Source organism: Tribolium castaneum, chromosome 8, assembly GCF_031307605.1.
Source record: "Tribolium castaneum strain GA2 chromosome 8, icTriCast1.1, whole genome shotgun sequence".
NCBI classification, from domain to species: Eukaryota; Metazoa; Arthropoda; class Insecta; order Coleoptera; family Tenebrionidae; genus Tribolium; species Tribolium castaneum.
Window position 1 is genome coordinate 15,346,281 of NC_087401.1, and position 16,302 is coordinate 15,362,582.

The window sequence follows — 16,302 nt, forward strand, 5'->3', positions numbered from 1 at the left end:
TTTATATTTGTATTAACCGTTCATATATTATCTACTTTTTTCTTCATTTTTTTTGATGTTGTGGGTGTGTGAAAAAATAAAACGATAAGTTTTAACAAAACTGTAATTTATTTATTTTTGACAACAATAGAATTGCATCTTTGGTTAAAAAAACGTGGTAAAATGTTCGAAAAAAGGAAAAATTATGTTGTTTTCAACCACATTATGGTTACTTCCCGCCACAGTTTAATTTAAAAATGTTATTAGTAGTTTAAAAAACGCAAAAATAAGACCATTTACAAAGTAGTTTAAGTTATTTTAACGAAATTTCGTAAAATAATCACTGAAAAACGTGCTTAAGCGCCCAAAAACCCAAAATAAAACATAAATTCAGGCCCATGTTTGAAATAATTGCGTTTAGGGTTGAAAAAATTTACTAAATCGCTCTAAAATAGTGTTATTTGATCAAAATTGGTAATTATTTCACATTTTCTGCCACAAATTTCCGTTTCTAGTTCAAAAACTGTCTAAAATAGCACTATTTTCACTAACATCGACTTAAATTTTTATTGTAATAATTGTAATGTGTCGCGATTTTTTCTACATTTTTGGAAAACCTGGAAAGGTTTTATCTAGTAGTAAAAAACCATGTACAGTCACGATCATAAAGAATGACCCTATAAACCAGTGGTGTCATTCTTAATGATCGTGACTGTACGCAAGTGAATTAAAATCAAAAAGCAATTAATAAAATAATTCGTACCGTTCAGGACCTGGTTCATGTAATGCATTTCTTGGATCGCTTCATACGTCACTTTCCCATCAAATTTTGCCAAAACTGTCTCAATTTCCTCTCTAACTTTTTGTTGGATGTCTTGGTGTTTGGCGAGTTCGTAAAGTGCGAACGTTACAGTAGTGGAAGAAGTTTCAAAACCGGCCGCAAAAAAGAGAAAACTTTGTGCCGTAATTTCATCCATGGTCAAGCTTTTCCCATCCTGTTTTCCTTCACCCTTTAAATCGATCAAAAGTTGCATAAAGTCTTTCCTTGTGTAATTATTTTTTTGTCGGTACTCGACCGTGTCCTTGACCACTTTGGTGAAAAAGTCTGATACATCTTTGGGCATCACAGAAATTCCAAATTGTTGGGCAAGTTTCGGAAAACTGTTAGAAAACGAGGACTTGAGCTGTCTTATGGGAGTGTTTGTAAAGACTTTTTTTCCGTATTTTCGAAACGGCGAATCGGCTTCTTTAAAAGTGTTACAGTCGAGTCCAAAAGCACAAGAGCCGATGACATCAGTGGTGAAACACCCGAACACGTCTTTAATGTCAATCGCTTGATTTTTTCCCAATTCTGCTGCAACTTTTTCCTGGAGATTGCTTTCGCAGTCGAGCAACGTCTGGAACATTGCTTTCATCTTCCCGGAGGTAAAAGTGGGAGTTAGTTTCGTTCGCAAATTGCGCCATTTTGGGCCTCCAATGGCGAACAAATGGGCACTAATCGGATCGTCTTTCTCGTTGTAATACAACCCACGGTCGACGAAATTTTGGAAATTTTTGGTCAAAATGTCCTTAACATATTCGAGATCAGTGACGAGGTAAACAGGCGACGCCATGAAAAAAACACCCCCGTGTTTCCAGTTCTGGCGCCTCATTGAATCGTACATTTTTTTCACGTCGACTCCGATTGTGTCCTTGCGGTTTAAAGGGTTGCTTAAGTTACCCCACGGGATCTTGGGGGTCAGGGAGGGGACTCCCCGACGCCTCCAGTAGGTGTAACTCCATTTGTAGTAAGTTACTAGGATGACAGTTAGGGTTACAACAAGAGTTGTTACGTCGGTTAGGAGAGATTGGGTGAAAAACATCTGAAATTTTGTGAATGATTTTAAAAAATTCTGAGTTGGCTGTGCTTACCTTGGTGACTTGATTGTCAAGACTTGGGGAACGTGCCTATTTATTACTTAATTTCGCCGTCTCATTGTAAGATTTGTTATCACAAATCTGATAATGTGTGTGGGTGAAAATTTATGAATTAAAAATCTATTTTTAGAACTTGAATTTTTTTCATTGAAATGTGTAGTCAACTATGATTGCGTTATTTTATCTTGTTATTTTGTGGTTTTTGAAATTTTTTTTTGACTTTTTCTTTTTCCTTTTTCTTTTTTTTTTGCGGGCGAAATTGTGGTCTGAGGATACAAAGTCTAGGAGATATGGGTGCGTAAGAGATGACTTACTATTTTTTATCAGCGTTGCAGTGTCTAGAACTTAATCTGACAAACATGGCAGGTGTTTACTACGAAAAATGATAATTTATTTACTTAATTTAATTTAAGTACTTTAAAAAAATAATAAAAAAATTTGAGTAAAAAATCAATTATTGAAATAAATTTTTATGAATTATATGTTCACTGACTGATGATTTAACTTAAACTTAAATATTCTTGAATGGATTTTTATTTGCATTAAAAAATTTAACAGAACATAAATTTAATCATAATTTTCTCTAATCTTTTTATTTGCCTTAATTTTTTGCGATTTTTCTAAGATTTTTTCTGTGGTTTACCCTTTTGTAGTAATTAACACTATCAGAGAAATATTAACTTTCATATTCAAAATTTAATAAAAAAATAACGTTTGTTGATTTGCTTACAAATTATTAATAAATAGTAAAAAGTATTTAAAAAGCGAGCCTAGTTTGATCAATTTTTACAAATATTATAAGTATATAACAAACCAAGAAAAAACAATAGTACGTAATACAGTAAAACCTTTCAACAACAGGTACCGATGGAAAACCTTTAATGTCCGTTGTGGAAAGGTGTCCGCTTATAGGAGGTGGAAATTCTAATATATTAGCTGTTTCAAAACAATAAAAACATAAATATATAAATACAAATATAAATATAAATATAAATATAAATATAAATATAAATATAAATATAAATATAAATATAAATATAAATATATATATAAATATAAATATAAATATAAATATAAATATAAATATAAATATAAATATAAATATAAATATAAATATAAATATAAATATAAATATAAATATAAATATAAATATAAATATAAATATAAATATAAATATAAATATAAATATAAATATAAATATAAAATATTCATGCACTTTGAGAATATAATAGCTAATGTAATATATATTTTGACTGAGAGATCTAATCATTAAGAACTGTTTTATATTTTTATCAATCTTATTTAAAAAAATGATTTGTTTTAATGCGACGCTGACGTTTTTATAGTTTTGAAACAGCTAATAGGTTTTGTTGCGTTTTTACAAAAATGTTCGTTCTGAAGAGTTGTCCGTTAAAGGAGGTTTTACTGTACAAAGTGTTTCACTGTAGGTGTCCGCAGATAGGAGATAGAAATTTTAATATAGGTTTTGTTGCGTTCCTACAAAAAAACTTTGCTCATCAACTGAATTGCTGACTTGTTGATAATAAGTCGTGCTAAAGATTTTTTTTCTATATATTTTTTATTTTTTATTTTTTCTATTTCTTGTTTTTTTAAAAAATTAGTAATAGTTTTTCTTTTTAGTTCTTAAGTAACTTCTAAGTATATTTTTTTTTACATTGTTTGTAATTTTGTTTTTAATTTTTTATTCTTTATAATTCTTATTTTTTTTATTATTAGTATTATTATTATTATTATTATTATTATTATTATTATTATTATTATTATTATTATTATTATTATTATTATTATTATTATTATTATTATTATTATTATTATTATTATTATTATTATTATTATTATTATTATTATTATTATTATTATTATTATTATTATTATTATTATTATTATTATTATTATTATTATTATTATTATTATTATTATTATTATTATTATTATTATTATTATTATTATTATTATTATTATTATTATTATTATTATTATTATTATTATTATTATTATTATTATTATTATTATTATTATTATTATTATTATTATTATTATTATTATTATTATTATTATTATTATTATTATTATTATTGGAACTAATTTAAATCACTAGCTAAAGTTTACGAAAAAAAGTCCAAAAACGGGTTCCAACCCGTGTAATAAAATTCTAATTCTGATTGTCGGAAAAAAGTCCGAAATCTACAAATAAAAATAAATTTTTCATAGTTTTATGTTTCATTTTTTTTAGTGTTATTTTAATTCCAATTTGTTTATTATTTTTTTTATTATGACCGCTTGGATTTAGAAAAAATAGTGTATACTCTTAGTCAATACCTAATTAAATACAGTAAAACCTCTCAACTACGAACACCAATAGGGAATTTCACTATAATAGGAAGGTTTCACTATAATATCAAATAAAAAGGCAGTTTCATGAACAGATTACGCTCCTTTCGTAAAAATATTCCACTTGATTGATTTGAAAGGAAGTATTTTATTACACCCATTTTTACGTTTAGAGGTTTATTAGAAGTAAAGTAGGTGTTAGAGTAATAAAATATTCAGTACAAGTACAACATCACTTGTAGGTGAGTCAAGATGACGACCTTCCATGTCGGAATGTATCAATTCTACGTTAGATACTTTTGATTTTCATTATTTCTAGAATCCATAAAAACAAACAATTGTAAACAAAGCTGACTCAATAACACAGAAAATATTTAGAGAAATGTCTAGTGACACAAAACCAATTAACTAAAATGTGTCACCAATGACTGGCGACTTTTCTTTCATAATTCAACAGTAGTTTTCAATTTAGAAAATGCTAATCAACATCCGTAAATTAGCAACAGCGACAGCTACACAACAAGATAAAAATAACGCAGTAAAACTAATTGTTACAGCCTTGGAAAGCGACCACTTTGTTGCATTCATCTCATTTTTTTCGATTAAAACACGATTTTTCACCTAAATTTGGTTCCCCAGTAGGTCCTGAAAAAACAAGCGCGAACTTTTGACACCGTATCGCAAGTCATGAGCGCCTTGATAACTCCGTCTAAATCGTAAATAATTAAGGAAATGACTAATTGGCAGATAAATGCAAGCCATAAAGCCACAAGGTTAGCTTTGATATTTATAAACGCACAAACTGTGCACAAGTGCAGTTGCATCGAGTCTGCAAACATGGTACTTTCAATGAGTCGTTTCGCCGGAAAAGTGGCCGTCGTGACCGGAGCCAGCTCCGGGATTGGTGCCGCCATTGTGGAAAAGCTCGTGGAAAACGGCCTTATTGTAACCCCAACTATCTTTATTAATTTTTTTCCTGAAAAAAATAATTTTCTTTAGGTCGCCGGAGTCGCCAGACGGTCGGAAATCATCGAAGAATGTGCCAAAAAATACGCCGGGAAAAAGGGGAAACTTCACGCTGTTAAGGCCGATATGAGCAAGGAGGAGGACGTGATAAGGGCCTTCAAGTGGATTGAGAGCAATCTGGGGCCCATCCATGTCCTGGTGAACAATGCTGGGTACGCTACCATGGGTGGGTTAACCGATGGGAAGACAGAAGAGTGGCGGAAAACCCTGGATTTGAATATTATTTCCCTGTGTGTTGCCACAAGGGAGGCTGTGAGGCTGATGAGGGCCAATAAAGTCAATGGGCATATTATCCACATTAACAGTATTTTTGGGCACCAGGTGACCACTCACACTTGGAATATTTACCCAGCGTCCAAATACGCCGTCACGGCGCTCACTGAGACGCTGAGGCAGGAGCTGAACGCTCTGGGGTGCAAGATTAAGATTACGGTGAGTTTTTTTTATAAATAGTTATTTATAATTTAATTTTTAATTATTTATTTGTTTTTTTTTAAATTAATAATATGTACTTTTGGTTCACTTTGTAAAAACCATTGTGGTGCAAATGACTAAGCCGTTACCATGACAACTCATATACAAGTCAGAGTCAAAAGTAGGCTGTTTGCACCACAACGGTTTTTATGAAAGTGAACCGAAAGTACATTATGTTAAAACCAAAATTGTTGACGTCCGTCGATATTTTGAGATTTTTCGAAAAATTATTTTATTTAAAAAAATTTACGATGCAAAAATATATATTTTTTAAATAAAACACTGTATATTTAGCATTTTTAAATGGTTCTACGGTTGTTAATTATGATAAGAGTTGGAAGTTTTTAGCAGAAAAATGACGAAAATAAATATACTAAAAAATATACTCAAAATTTTTTTCAAGAAAAGATCAGCGGTTCAAAACAATTTTTTTATGGAATGTTTAGCAAAAACAAATCTGTATAAAAAAAATTAAGTAATACATCCCTCAAATAATTAAAAAAAAATCAAGAATAATTTTTTTCGAAACTTTATTTATTTTTCGAGTTTGTTATTAGAACATGTTTTTAATGCCACATTATTTTGGCAGTTTTTTTGGTAAAAATGACTTTTAATTTAATAATATTGCTTTTGAACCAATTTTTTTTTAATTAAATTATAGTTGCCTTGTAAGCTCATTACTAAGATTTTCGGAATATTTTAGCAATATGTTTAAAGTTATACTCAAAACTTTTTTCAAGAAAATTTCACCGCTATTTCATACAAAATTTATTTATCAAATGTTTAGCAAAAACAAATCTTTATAAAAAAAACTTAGTACATTCTCAAGTGATTTAAAAAAAATTGAAGAATTTTTTTTTGAAATTCTAATTATTTTTCAAGTTAGTTATTAAAACATTACTTCTTTGGTAAAAATTTTTCTACAAAAGTGACTTCTAATTCAGTAATATTGCTTTTAAACCAGTGCTTTTTTTAATTAAATTATTGAAGTTACGTTCTGAGCACAAATTATTACTAAGATTTTCGGAATATTTTAGTAATATGTCTAAAATTATATCAAATTTTTCAAACAAAATTTATTTATCAAATGTTTAACAAAAACATACCCTTATGAAGAAAAAACTTAGTACATTCTCAAGTAATTTAAAAAAAATAAGAACTTTCTTTCGAAATTCTAATTATTTTTTCAGTTAGTTGTTAAAACATTACTTTGATAATTTTTTTGGTAAATTTTTTTTCTACAAAATGACTTCTAACTCAATAATATTGCTTTTAAACCAGTGTTTTTTTTAATTAAATTATTAAAGTTACGTTCGGAGCACATGTTATTACTAAGATTTTCAGAATATTTTAGGAACATGTCTAAAATTATACTCAAAATTTTTTTCAAGAAAACTTCAACGCTATTTCAAACAAAATTTATTTTTCAAATGTTTAACAAAAACAAACCTTTATCAAGAAAAAAATAAGTACATTCTCAAGTCATTTAAAATTTTTTTTTTTTCAAAATTGTAATTATTTTTCGAGTTAGTTATTAAAACATTACTTTGTCAATTTTTTGGTAAACATTTTACTCTTAAAATGACTTTATATTCAAAAATATTGCTTTTAAATTAGTGTTTTTTTAAATTAAATTTCTAAGCTAATTATCTTACTTTTTTTGGTGTAATAATTTTTTAAACAGCGTATTTTCGTCAAGAAAATCTAATTATTTTAAAAACTAAACAAAATCGACCATCAGAATTAAAACTACATTCAAAAATGCAATCATTATTTTTATTTATTTTGTAGAAACAGCGAAGAATTTATTACATTTTTTTCTCGATTTTTACTAGATATTTTGTACCATCATTGCTTTTAAATCGCCACACGCACAAGAGAGCTTATGGCAACATAATTAACATTAACAAATGATTACATAATTGCAACAATGCATTGCATTTTCCATGAAAGGCATGTGTTTAATAAAATTGTTTTGATTGCGTAATTTCCAGATGCGCAGTTGCAATAAATGAGCTTTGAGGAAAATTAACGAAAGAAATATCCGAAAAATTCACTAATATGTGGATAGTTGCTATTTTGCGTATTTGGTTTTTCAGTAGTTTTAATTTATTTGCGTAGATGCAAATAAGTGCACTGATTGAACGTAAACACGAATGTTTGTGTAATTGCCGCGACCTTCCGCTCTAATAATAGGATTGTATCTAGTGGCAATTTTTTTCCACAGAGTGTAAGCCCAGGTTTGGTCGCCACTGAGATGACCACCAAAAACAAAAATGCGCCTCCGGACACCAAAGCCTTCCTCGCAAAATTGCCGATTTTGCAACCGGAGGATATTGCTGATGGGATTTGCTACGCACTGTCCACTCCAGAGCATGTCCAAGTCCATGAACTGACCATTCAACCTTTGTAATTTTTTCCAGAGTTTTCACATAACATATTCTGTGTCTTTTCCAAATGTAATAACACTTACTACGTAGACTAGCTTTTATATAATTTACATGAGGTTGTGTGTTGGAGGTAATAAAATAAATAAACAAAACAAATAATTGCATTTTTATTTATTTTCATTTTTTTTTTTTGATTTTTTGATTGAGATAATAATCCCATTATACAGAATCCCAAAAAAACGCAAAAGATCAGTAGTCCTCAATAGACAGAATCATTAAACTTGGTCGTAAAAATCAAGTAAACTGGTGATTTTTTGATTTTTTATTGTTGATAAAAATGGCTATGTTTATTTTTTCTTGTTTTTGTATAAAAGAAAAATAAAAACGCTTGTAGTAATAGAAAAAAATGAACAATAGTGGCAAAAAATTGCCGGTTTTTTAAAATTTTAACCTAATTTTCTAACCACTGACTCATATTTTCATCATTTGCTTTGTGGGAATCATTGTTACGACTTTGTTTACCAGACTTTGAGCAGACGCTTTATTTATCTTTTATTACTTGTGACAAGCGTTAAAATTACACTGTAAGCAATAGATTACAACAGAAAAAAACAGAAAATACACGAAATTAAACCACCAAATAATATAATAATTGTAATTCCACGCTAACGTGGAATTTTTAAAATATTTTTTTTCAATAGATTCGGAAAAAACAACTAAATAGTATAATATTTGTTAAATAGAATTTATATTATAATTTATAACTGTAAGATAGTAAAAGATCTCTCAAAAGTTATACACTTTTACCATACTGCTGTAAAACTAGTTGCATAGATTAAAATTAATGCTTTACGATAAAAAGTTTAAAATCATTGTAAAACTGTGACTTGGAGGTGAAACTTTTAGCCACAAAAATACAATAAAAAATACAGTAAAACCTCTCAATAACGGACACCGATAAAGAACTGTCCGTTGTAGAGAAGTGTCCATTATTGAGAGAGAAATTTTAATATAGGTTTGTTTTTTAATTAATTTTTAATTGTCCGTTATTTGGAGGTGTCCATTAAAAGAGGTTTTACTGTAGTATATTGAAAAAAATGTGTAATAGGTTAAATAATCCGTAGAATTCGTCTGAAGAACAATTTTGCTCTAACTTTTAAGTTATAAATTCAAATAATATGCCACTGGAACTTGACCACTTTAATTTTAAGCAAAAATTGAAAAACTCAAATGTTGTAAAAATTAGTATAATAATACGTTAAATAAATTAGAATTTGGTGGAACAGACTTTTGGTTTGTGTTTTTGTCATAGTTTATATTTTTTTCTTCTTCCAATTATTATTTATGTTGTTATTTTTTGTTTTGTCAAATTTGAGTAAAATATGGGAAAAACATGAAGTGTAAAAAAAGAGAATATAAGATTCGATAAATTAACATTTTGGCAATGAGACGATTAAAAAATTAAAATGATTAAAATGCTTTGTATTTTGAAGAACTGGGACTAGTGTGTGAGATTTTAGACAAAAATAAAATAAAAACAAATTTTCTTATAAAAACCTGAGATTTTTAGTTGTTAAGTTATGAATTTTTTAGTAAAGTATTAAATCTGCCAAGACCTGACCACTTTAATTTTAATCAAAAATTTAAAAAAAATAAAAAATAAATCGCAAGTTTTGCTGAAACAAACCGTAATATTCTAGGGCTTTTGGTTTTAAAGTTATGATAAAAATTATAATTTCAAAAACGCTTTTCAAAGGTTTTTTTTATTTTTTATTTTTTTCCACACCTTAAGTGATCTTTCACCTTTCCCACCTCAAAAAGAAATATTTTTTAAAACAAAATAAACTATGTATTTTTGTTTTTGTAACCTGTAATACAGTTAATACAATTTTTTTTTATTTATCTTTTTTGTCATTGTTTACCTTTCTTCTTTCTCTAATTATTTATGCTTTTTTATTTTGTCAAATTCGATTAAAGTATGAGAAAAAATATATGAAAATAAAAAAAATTATCGAAAAATTACATACAATTTTTATTAGGTAATGAAATAATTAAAAAAAATTCCTAAAAATAGATTCCACATTTCTGAACGTCTTTGTAAATATACAATGCTTGTTCAAGTTTTTTTTGTCAAAACTCTGAGTTAGCTTTTTATTATTATTATTATTATTATTATTATTATTATTATTATTATTATTATTATTATTATTATTATTATTATTATTATTATTATTATTATTATTATTATTATTATTATTATTATTATTATTATTATTATTATTATTATTATTATTATTATTATTATTATTATTATTATTATTATTATTATTATTATTATTATTATTATTATTATTATTATTATTATTATTATTATTATTATTATTATTATTATTACTCACTTTTTGTATTTTTCGGCAAAGTTGTTTCAAGTGTAGGGTTTGTCTTGATTTGTGTTTTATTATATTTTTTCGTTTTTAAATTCAAAACATTTTTGCAATATTTTGACGAATCTGTCACTTTGACAGCAATCACAATTAAATTAAGCAGCACATAACGTTCAAATTTCATAGGTGACTTGATGACAACCATTTTTGAACACAATGTATTCCCATCTACAATTTATTACTTATCAAACTTTCATTCAAACGCCAGTAAATAACAAAAAGCAACTAAATAAACTATTAGATACTTTACTGTAACTATGGGACGACTTATTGCTGAAAAACATCCAATTTGATGCCACTTTAATCACCATATAAATTATCATGTAATGAACTTTCCCTTTCTAATAATAATTACAAGAACAATAAATCGCAAAATCTTGTTAATTTCGTTGCTGTGCACTTAAATAATAATTTTGCATAATGGCCGAACGACAGGATTATACATAATTTCCTGTGGGCCGTCGAGAAACGACGAAATTAAATACGATTTCCGGTGAAACCGCAAACTGTTCTTTTCTTATTCGGCATTCACATATTCATCCTTATGTAACAATCAAGCCCATTATCTCTAACATTTTCATTTATTACCAGAATCAAACTTTCAAGCAATTTTTTTCGTGTCGTTTTCTCTTGACATTTGACACGTCTTCTCTCTAACGTAACTTTCCAGGAAGCGAAGAACGAAATAAAAGCCAACAAGTTAAAAAAATACATTTATTTGTCACCGTATTCAAATAATTACAATACAAAAATATAAAATAACACATTGCACGATATTTACACGAAATACGGAAGTATCGAATGAACCGTTCAAACTCCCCCAGTGATGAAAAATCAGAAAAATACGGCGAACTAAGTCTTAAAACGGAGAATTTGAAAAACTTCACCGGCACTTCCGCATCACAATCATTGAACCCCAAAAGGGGGCGCCGAGGTAACTGAGTATCTTAGTATGGACCGCCAGTTTTGCCAGGAGGGCCGTAGCTAGAGGAGACACCGCCGCCGGCGCCGCCGCCAATGCCGCCCCCATGGCCGCCGCCAATGCCGCCGCCGATGCCGCCGCCGTGGCCGCCGTCTCCGAGACCTAGACACACTCATAAAACTCTGAAATGTGGGAAATGATTTGTACCTCCGCCGATTCCTCCGCCGATTCCTCCGCCGATTCCGCCGCCGATGCCGCCGCCGATGCCGCCACCGATGCCGCCGCCGAAGCCGCCTCCGAAGCCGCCGCCGCCTCCGGCCGCCTTCTGCGAAAAATCGAAAGGTTAGAGGTTCACTTTCGCAGCAGTATCTCACAAGAAAGTCGCCGCATGTGCATTGTACTTTCACCAGTTAACAGATGATTAGAGAAATTACCTCCCGAAGAAGATCTCCAATAAGAAAGTGCACTAAACCTAATTGTATTCCGATCATGACATCACTATTCTTTCACTCGACCCCGTTAAAAACTCCTTCAGAAGTGATAATTTTATGTGCTTCACAAAATACGAAAGCCAAATTTTACTGTACAGTTAGTAGATTTTTGAAGTTATCTGGACATCAGAGCAAAAGTGTAAAAAATCACAAAACAAGTACGAAATAAATCACATGGAAAATTCAAAAATTTTTTTTTCTTCGTCAGAAATATTTTTACTTTAATTAAAAAAATGTTAGTAAATAGACGGGTTATTTTTTTTTAAATCAAGTGATCAGATTTTCAGTTTTCGTCAATTTTTTTTACTTTTCAAGTTCTTAGTTGTTTAGTTAATAAGCTATAACAAGTTTTTAATAGTTTTAACTCACTATGAGTTAATGTAGAAAAACCTAAGTTATACACAATCCATAAACATGTCTTTGAAAAAAGTCATATTTTTAGTTTTCGTCATATTTTTTCCATCTCAAATTTTTAATAACTTATTTAATGAGTTTTATAATAAGTTTTTAATAGTTTTAATTCATTTTATAGAAAATTCGTGATAAGTTAATGGTAGAAAAAGCCTAAGTTATACACAATAAAAAAAATTATAAAAGTATAAGAATGTATAAAAAAGTGTAAAAATGACAAGTAAATAAAAATTGTATTTTTCAAAGTTTGCAAATTTTTCCTTGTTTTCTCAATTAACAAACACTAAGAGTCGGTTTATAGAAGCGTCATTAAGTTATATAAGACTTAACTGTGGCACTCATTTTAGAGCACTCCTTCGTCGTGCTCCAAAACTATTCGTGCCACAACAGAACGTCTTATAAAACTGGAACAATAATATACTATCACAAAATGTAACAAAAACAGTTCAACCCTGAAGATAGTGAAAGTAAGTTTGTATCTTTAATTAATTTATAGTACTTTATACGACTTATACTTTTAAACTGTGTCTTCGTAAATTGATAAAATATCTTAACCAACGCAATATGTTTATCAATTTTTGTTTTGTATTCCTGTATTTTTACTTCAAATAAATATTTACCGTACTATTTTGTTTTTCATTTATCCATTTTTTTGTTCAATTGGCTTTACAAATATGCCGTAATAACCAAAACGTAATATATAATGTATCATTGACTTTCAAAAAAAAGTATGACGTTAAATAAATATAAAAAAATTAAAAAATAAATAAATAAACAAACAAATAATTTTGGAAAAATAAAATTGTCAAAAGCACTAAAGAATGATTATTTTCGGACTTTAGGGAAACTGATCTCTTATAAATTACAATGTAAGACAAAAAAAATTGTAATTTGGGCAAAAATTGGCAAAAAATCCAAAAATTTTATTATTTTCCTGTAAAAAATCCTTTTTTCCGACTTACTTGAGTCTTGTATCTGATGAAGTAGACTTCCGGTTTGCTGGGCTGTGTGGGGGCAGGAGTGGGGATGTTGATTTCGGGCGCTTCTTCCGGTTTCTTGACCAAAACGTAGACCAAAGTCTTCTCCTCGTTCTGAGGCTGGACAGGAATAACGGGAGCAGTGGGAGCTGGTGCACTTGGTGCCTTAATGAAGATGATTTTGTAGTGTTTCTGGGCTTGCCCGACCTGGATGGGCCTCTGGGGACGGAACTCTTCGGGCTCTGGTGGTGGCACGTGGACGTAGATGTGCTTCTGGACGGTGGTACCGCCCCCGAAGCCGCCGCCGAATCCACCGCCGAATCCGCCACCGCCGCCGCCGCCAATTCCTATAACCATCAATCAAAAAAAAACCGGGGCGAGTGGCGTTAAACGTACCGCCTCCGAAACCGCCTCCGAAGCCGCCTCCGGCACCGCCGCCGAAACCGCCTCCGAAGCCGCCACCTATTAAAGAAAATTAGTTTGTGCTGTGGGGGGTTTAAGGGGGGGGTTACCGCCGCCGCCTCCGTGGCCGCCTCCGAAGCCGCCGCCGATTCCGGTGGCTCCGAAGCCGCCGCCGCCGCCGCCGCCTCCAGATGGAGCTCCGTAGGAGCTAGATGGGGGGCTGTAGCTGTAGCCGGCTTCGGGTCTGGCGTTGCCCAAGGCAACCAGAGTTGTCAACAGCTGAAACAATCACAGGAGATGCTTTCAAAACTTGACCCAGACCGAGACCTTTACAGAATTTTTATTTAGAAAGTCGGGCGTTTTTATAATATTAGTGTGAAAAAAAGCAACTTTAGACGGGTTACACAGTTTTCACTTACTTTGCGAAAAGCCGAAAAGAACGCCATTTAAACTAATCTAATTTAAATCTGGAAGAAGTAATTCAATTAATGACAAACTAAAGCCACGTTCACACGCTTCCTTGCGTGATGTCATTACATGCACTCTTCTGTACACAATTAGAACAATTAAGGTGCTTAGAAATCGTGCGAAAATACACAAATCAAGCGCCAACTATTTGAAAGTCAACATTTTTCATGATTTTTTCGTAGTCAAAATTATGAAAATATATACAGAGAGACCATAAAAAATTCCTAATTATTTTTGTATCAAGTTATAATGTCGTAGTCGGTTTGTGTGTCATAGTCTTAAACTTTTCACAGCACACTATGATTAAAACCGAATTGAAAAATTTGTCCGTCAAAACTTTTGGACCGAACAGTACATTCAAAAAATGATATTTTCGTTTTAAACAAAGTAATAAGCAAATAAGTGAAGCTTATTTGTCATAAATTTGCCACTTTTTATATGGTAAAAGTCAAAATAAACATTTTTTACTTGTCCGTGAAAATTCGTAGTCAAAATTCGAAAAAAAAAAATGTACAGTGATACCATAAAAATCCTAATTATTTTTGTATTAAGTAATGATGTGTGTCATAGACTTAAACTTCTCACGGCACTCTATGATTAAAACTGAAATGAAAAACTAGAACAATTGTCCGTCAAAACTTTTGGACCAAACAGTACATTAAAAAAAATAATTATATTTTCGTTTTAAACGACGTAATAAGCTAAGAAGTAAAACTTGTTTGTCATAAATCTATCACTTTATATGATAAAAGTCAAAATAAAAAATTTACTATTTGTCCGTCAAAAATCGTAATCAAAATTCAAAAAAAAATATAGTGAGACCATAGATAAAATTCGTCAATATTTTTGTATTAAGTAATGTTGTAATTGGTTTGTGTGTGATACTCTTAAACTTCTCACGGCACTCTATGATTAAAACCGAAATGAAAAATTAGAACATTTGTCCGTCAAAACTTTTGGACCAAACAGTACATTCAAAAAATTGATTATATTATTGTTTCAAACAAAGTAATAAACAAATAAGTAAAGCTTTTTGTCATAAATCTATCACTTTATGATTGATGATATCACTTTATGATAAAAGTCAAAATAAAAAATTAACTATTTGTCCGTCAAAAATCGTACGCAAAATTAAAAAAGTTATATAGTGAGACCATAAATAAAATTCCTTAATATTTTTGTATTAAGTAATGTTGTAGTCGGTTTGTGTGTCATAGTCTTAATCTTCTCACAGCACTCTATGATTAAAACCAAAATAAAAAATTTGAACATTTGTCGGTTAAAACTTTTGGATCCAACAGTACATTCAAAAAACGATTATAATTTCGTTTCAAACAAAGTAATAAGCAAATAAATAAAGGTTGAACTTTATTTTTATTATTTTTTTAATTAAAAAACTAAAAAATTAAAGATTTGAACCAAATCCACTCAATAAAGTCAAAAAAAAACTAATAGTTTTTATATTAGCCAACCTGGCAAGCAATTAAATGAAGGCAAATAAATAAAAGTGCGCTTTAAATTTGTCACACTAGTCGATAATTATAATTAAGATCATGCAAAATAAGAAATTATATCACTTATTCGTTAAAAAATTTAAATAAAATGCAATTTGATAAAAAAATTGGTTATAAACAATCTAGTAGGCCAGAAATTTGTCACGGCACTCCATGATTAAAACCAAAAGCTACGAAATTATGAAACAATTTATGTCAAAAAGGCCCTATAATGTCTTTTTAACATTGCACTATTAAGTTATTATTAGAAAAATTACTGTAATAGTAATAGTTATTTACTGGACAAGGCTTAAAATTGCTTTAAATCTGCAAAAATAATCTGAAAAAATCGTAATTTTTGACAGTGTAAAAATAAATATTTTTGTGCAAATTACTAGAAATATGACACAGCACCGTCTAAATAATTTAAAAAAAAACACAAAATTATGACTGTTGCACAAAAATTTGGAAAAAATCCAGTGCGCTAAAAATCCGCACTGGCACTAGAGACGCACGTAATCACTGGGGTATGAAAAATGGTACGTACCACGAATGG

The 16,302-nt window shown here is 29.7% G+C and overlaps 3 protein-coding genes across 4 annotated transcripts; 1 reads left to right on the forward strand and 2 right to left on the reverse strand.

Annotated features, from left to right (window-relative positions):
- Positions 1-102: 102 nt before the first annotated feature.
- On the reverse strand, positions 103-2,052 carry LOC135266900 (cytochrome P450 6a2-like). Of its 2 annotated transcripts, none has more exons than XM_064358343.1 (3): positions 1,891-2,050; positions 743-1,841; positions 103-596 (listed from the first exon to the last, which is right to left on the reverse strand). In XM_064358343.1, exons 2-3 carry the CDS (start codon positions 1,839-1,841, stop codon positions 580-582), a joined length of 1,116 nt encoding a protein of 371 aa, XP_064214413.1. In that variant the 5' UTR covers positions 1,891-2,050; the 3' UTR covers positions 103-579. The 2 variants fall into 2 exon arrangements, with proteins under 2 accessions (XP_064214413.1, XP_064214412.1); XM_064358342.1 differs by lacking the exon at positions 103-596 and adding an exon at positions 642-691 and having other exon boundaries at positions 1,891-2,052.
- Positions 2,053-5,029: 2,977 nt separating this feature from the next.
- LOC657969 (farnesol dehydrogenase) lies at positions 5,030-8,302 on the forward strand. Its single transcript, XM_964388.5, has 3 exons — positions 5,030-5,193; positions 5,248-5,706; positions 7,976-8,302. The coding sequence occupies exons 1-3, from the start codon at positions 5,086-5,088 to the stop codon at positions 8,159-8,161; spliced, it is 753 nt and encodes a 250-aa protein (XP_969481.3). The 5' UTR covers positions 5,030-5,085; the 3' UTR covers positions 8,162-8,302.
- Positions 8,303-11,282: 2,980 nt separating this feature from the next.
- Positions 11,283-14,246, reverse strand: LOC657888 (uncharacterized). Its single transcript, XM_008192149.2, has 6 exons — positions 14,205-14,246; positions 13,896-14,064; positions 13,780-13,845; positions 13,369-13,730; positions 11,712-11,829; positions 11,283-11,666 (listed from the first exon to the last, which is right to left on the reverse strand). Exons 1-6 carry the CDS (start codon positions 14,229-14,231, stop codon positions 11,530-11,532), a joined length of 879 nt encoding a protein of 292 aa, XP_008190371.1. The 5' UTR covers positions 14,232-14,246; the 3' UTR covers positions 11,283-11,529.
- Positions 14,247-16,302: the final 2,056 nt, after the last annotated feature.

Coding starts and splice junctions, on each gene's coding strand:
- LOC657888 (XM_008192149.2), bottom strand. CDS start 14,231: ATGGCGTTCTTTTCGGCTTTTCGCAAA. Junction 14,065..14,204: donor TCTTTTCGGCTTTTCGCAAA/GTAAGTGAAAAC, acceptor TGATTGTTTCAG/CTGTTGACAACTCTGGTTGC. Junction 11,830..13,368: donor TCATCAGATACAAGACTCAA/GTAAGTCGGAAA, acceptor GATTTTTCGCAG/AAGGCGGCCGGAGGCGGCGG.
- LOC657969 (XM_964388.5), top strand. CDS start 5,086: ATGGTACTTTCAATGAGTCGTTTCGCCGGAAAAGTGGCCGTCGTGACC. Junction 5,194..5,247: donor TCGTGGAAAACGGCCTTATT/GTAACCCCAACT, acceptor AATTTTCTTTAG/GTCGCCGGAGTCGCCAGACG. Junction 5,707..7,975: donor GGTGCAAGATTAAGATTACG/GTGAGTTTTTTT, acceptor TTTTTTCCACAG/AGTGTAAGCCCAGGTTTGGT.
- LOC135266900 (XM_064358342.1), bottom strand. CDS start 1,841: ATGTTTTTCACCCAATCTCTCCTAACCGACGTAACAACTCTTGTTGTA. Junction 692..742: donor CATGAACCAGGTCCTGAACG/GTACGAATTATT, acceptor ACTTGCGTACAG/TCACGATCATTAAGAATGAC.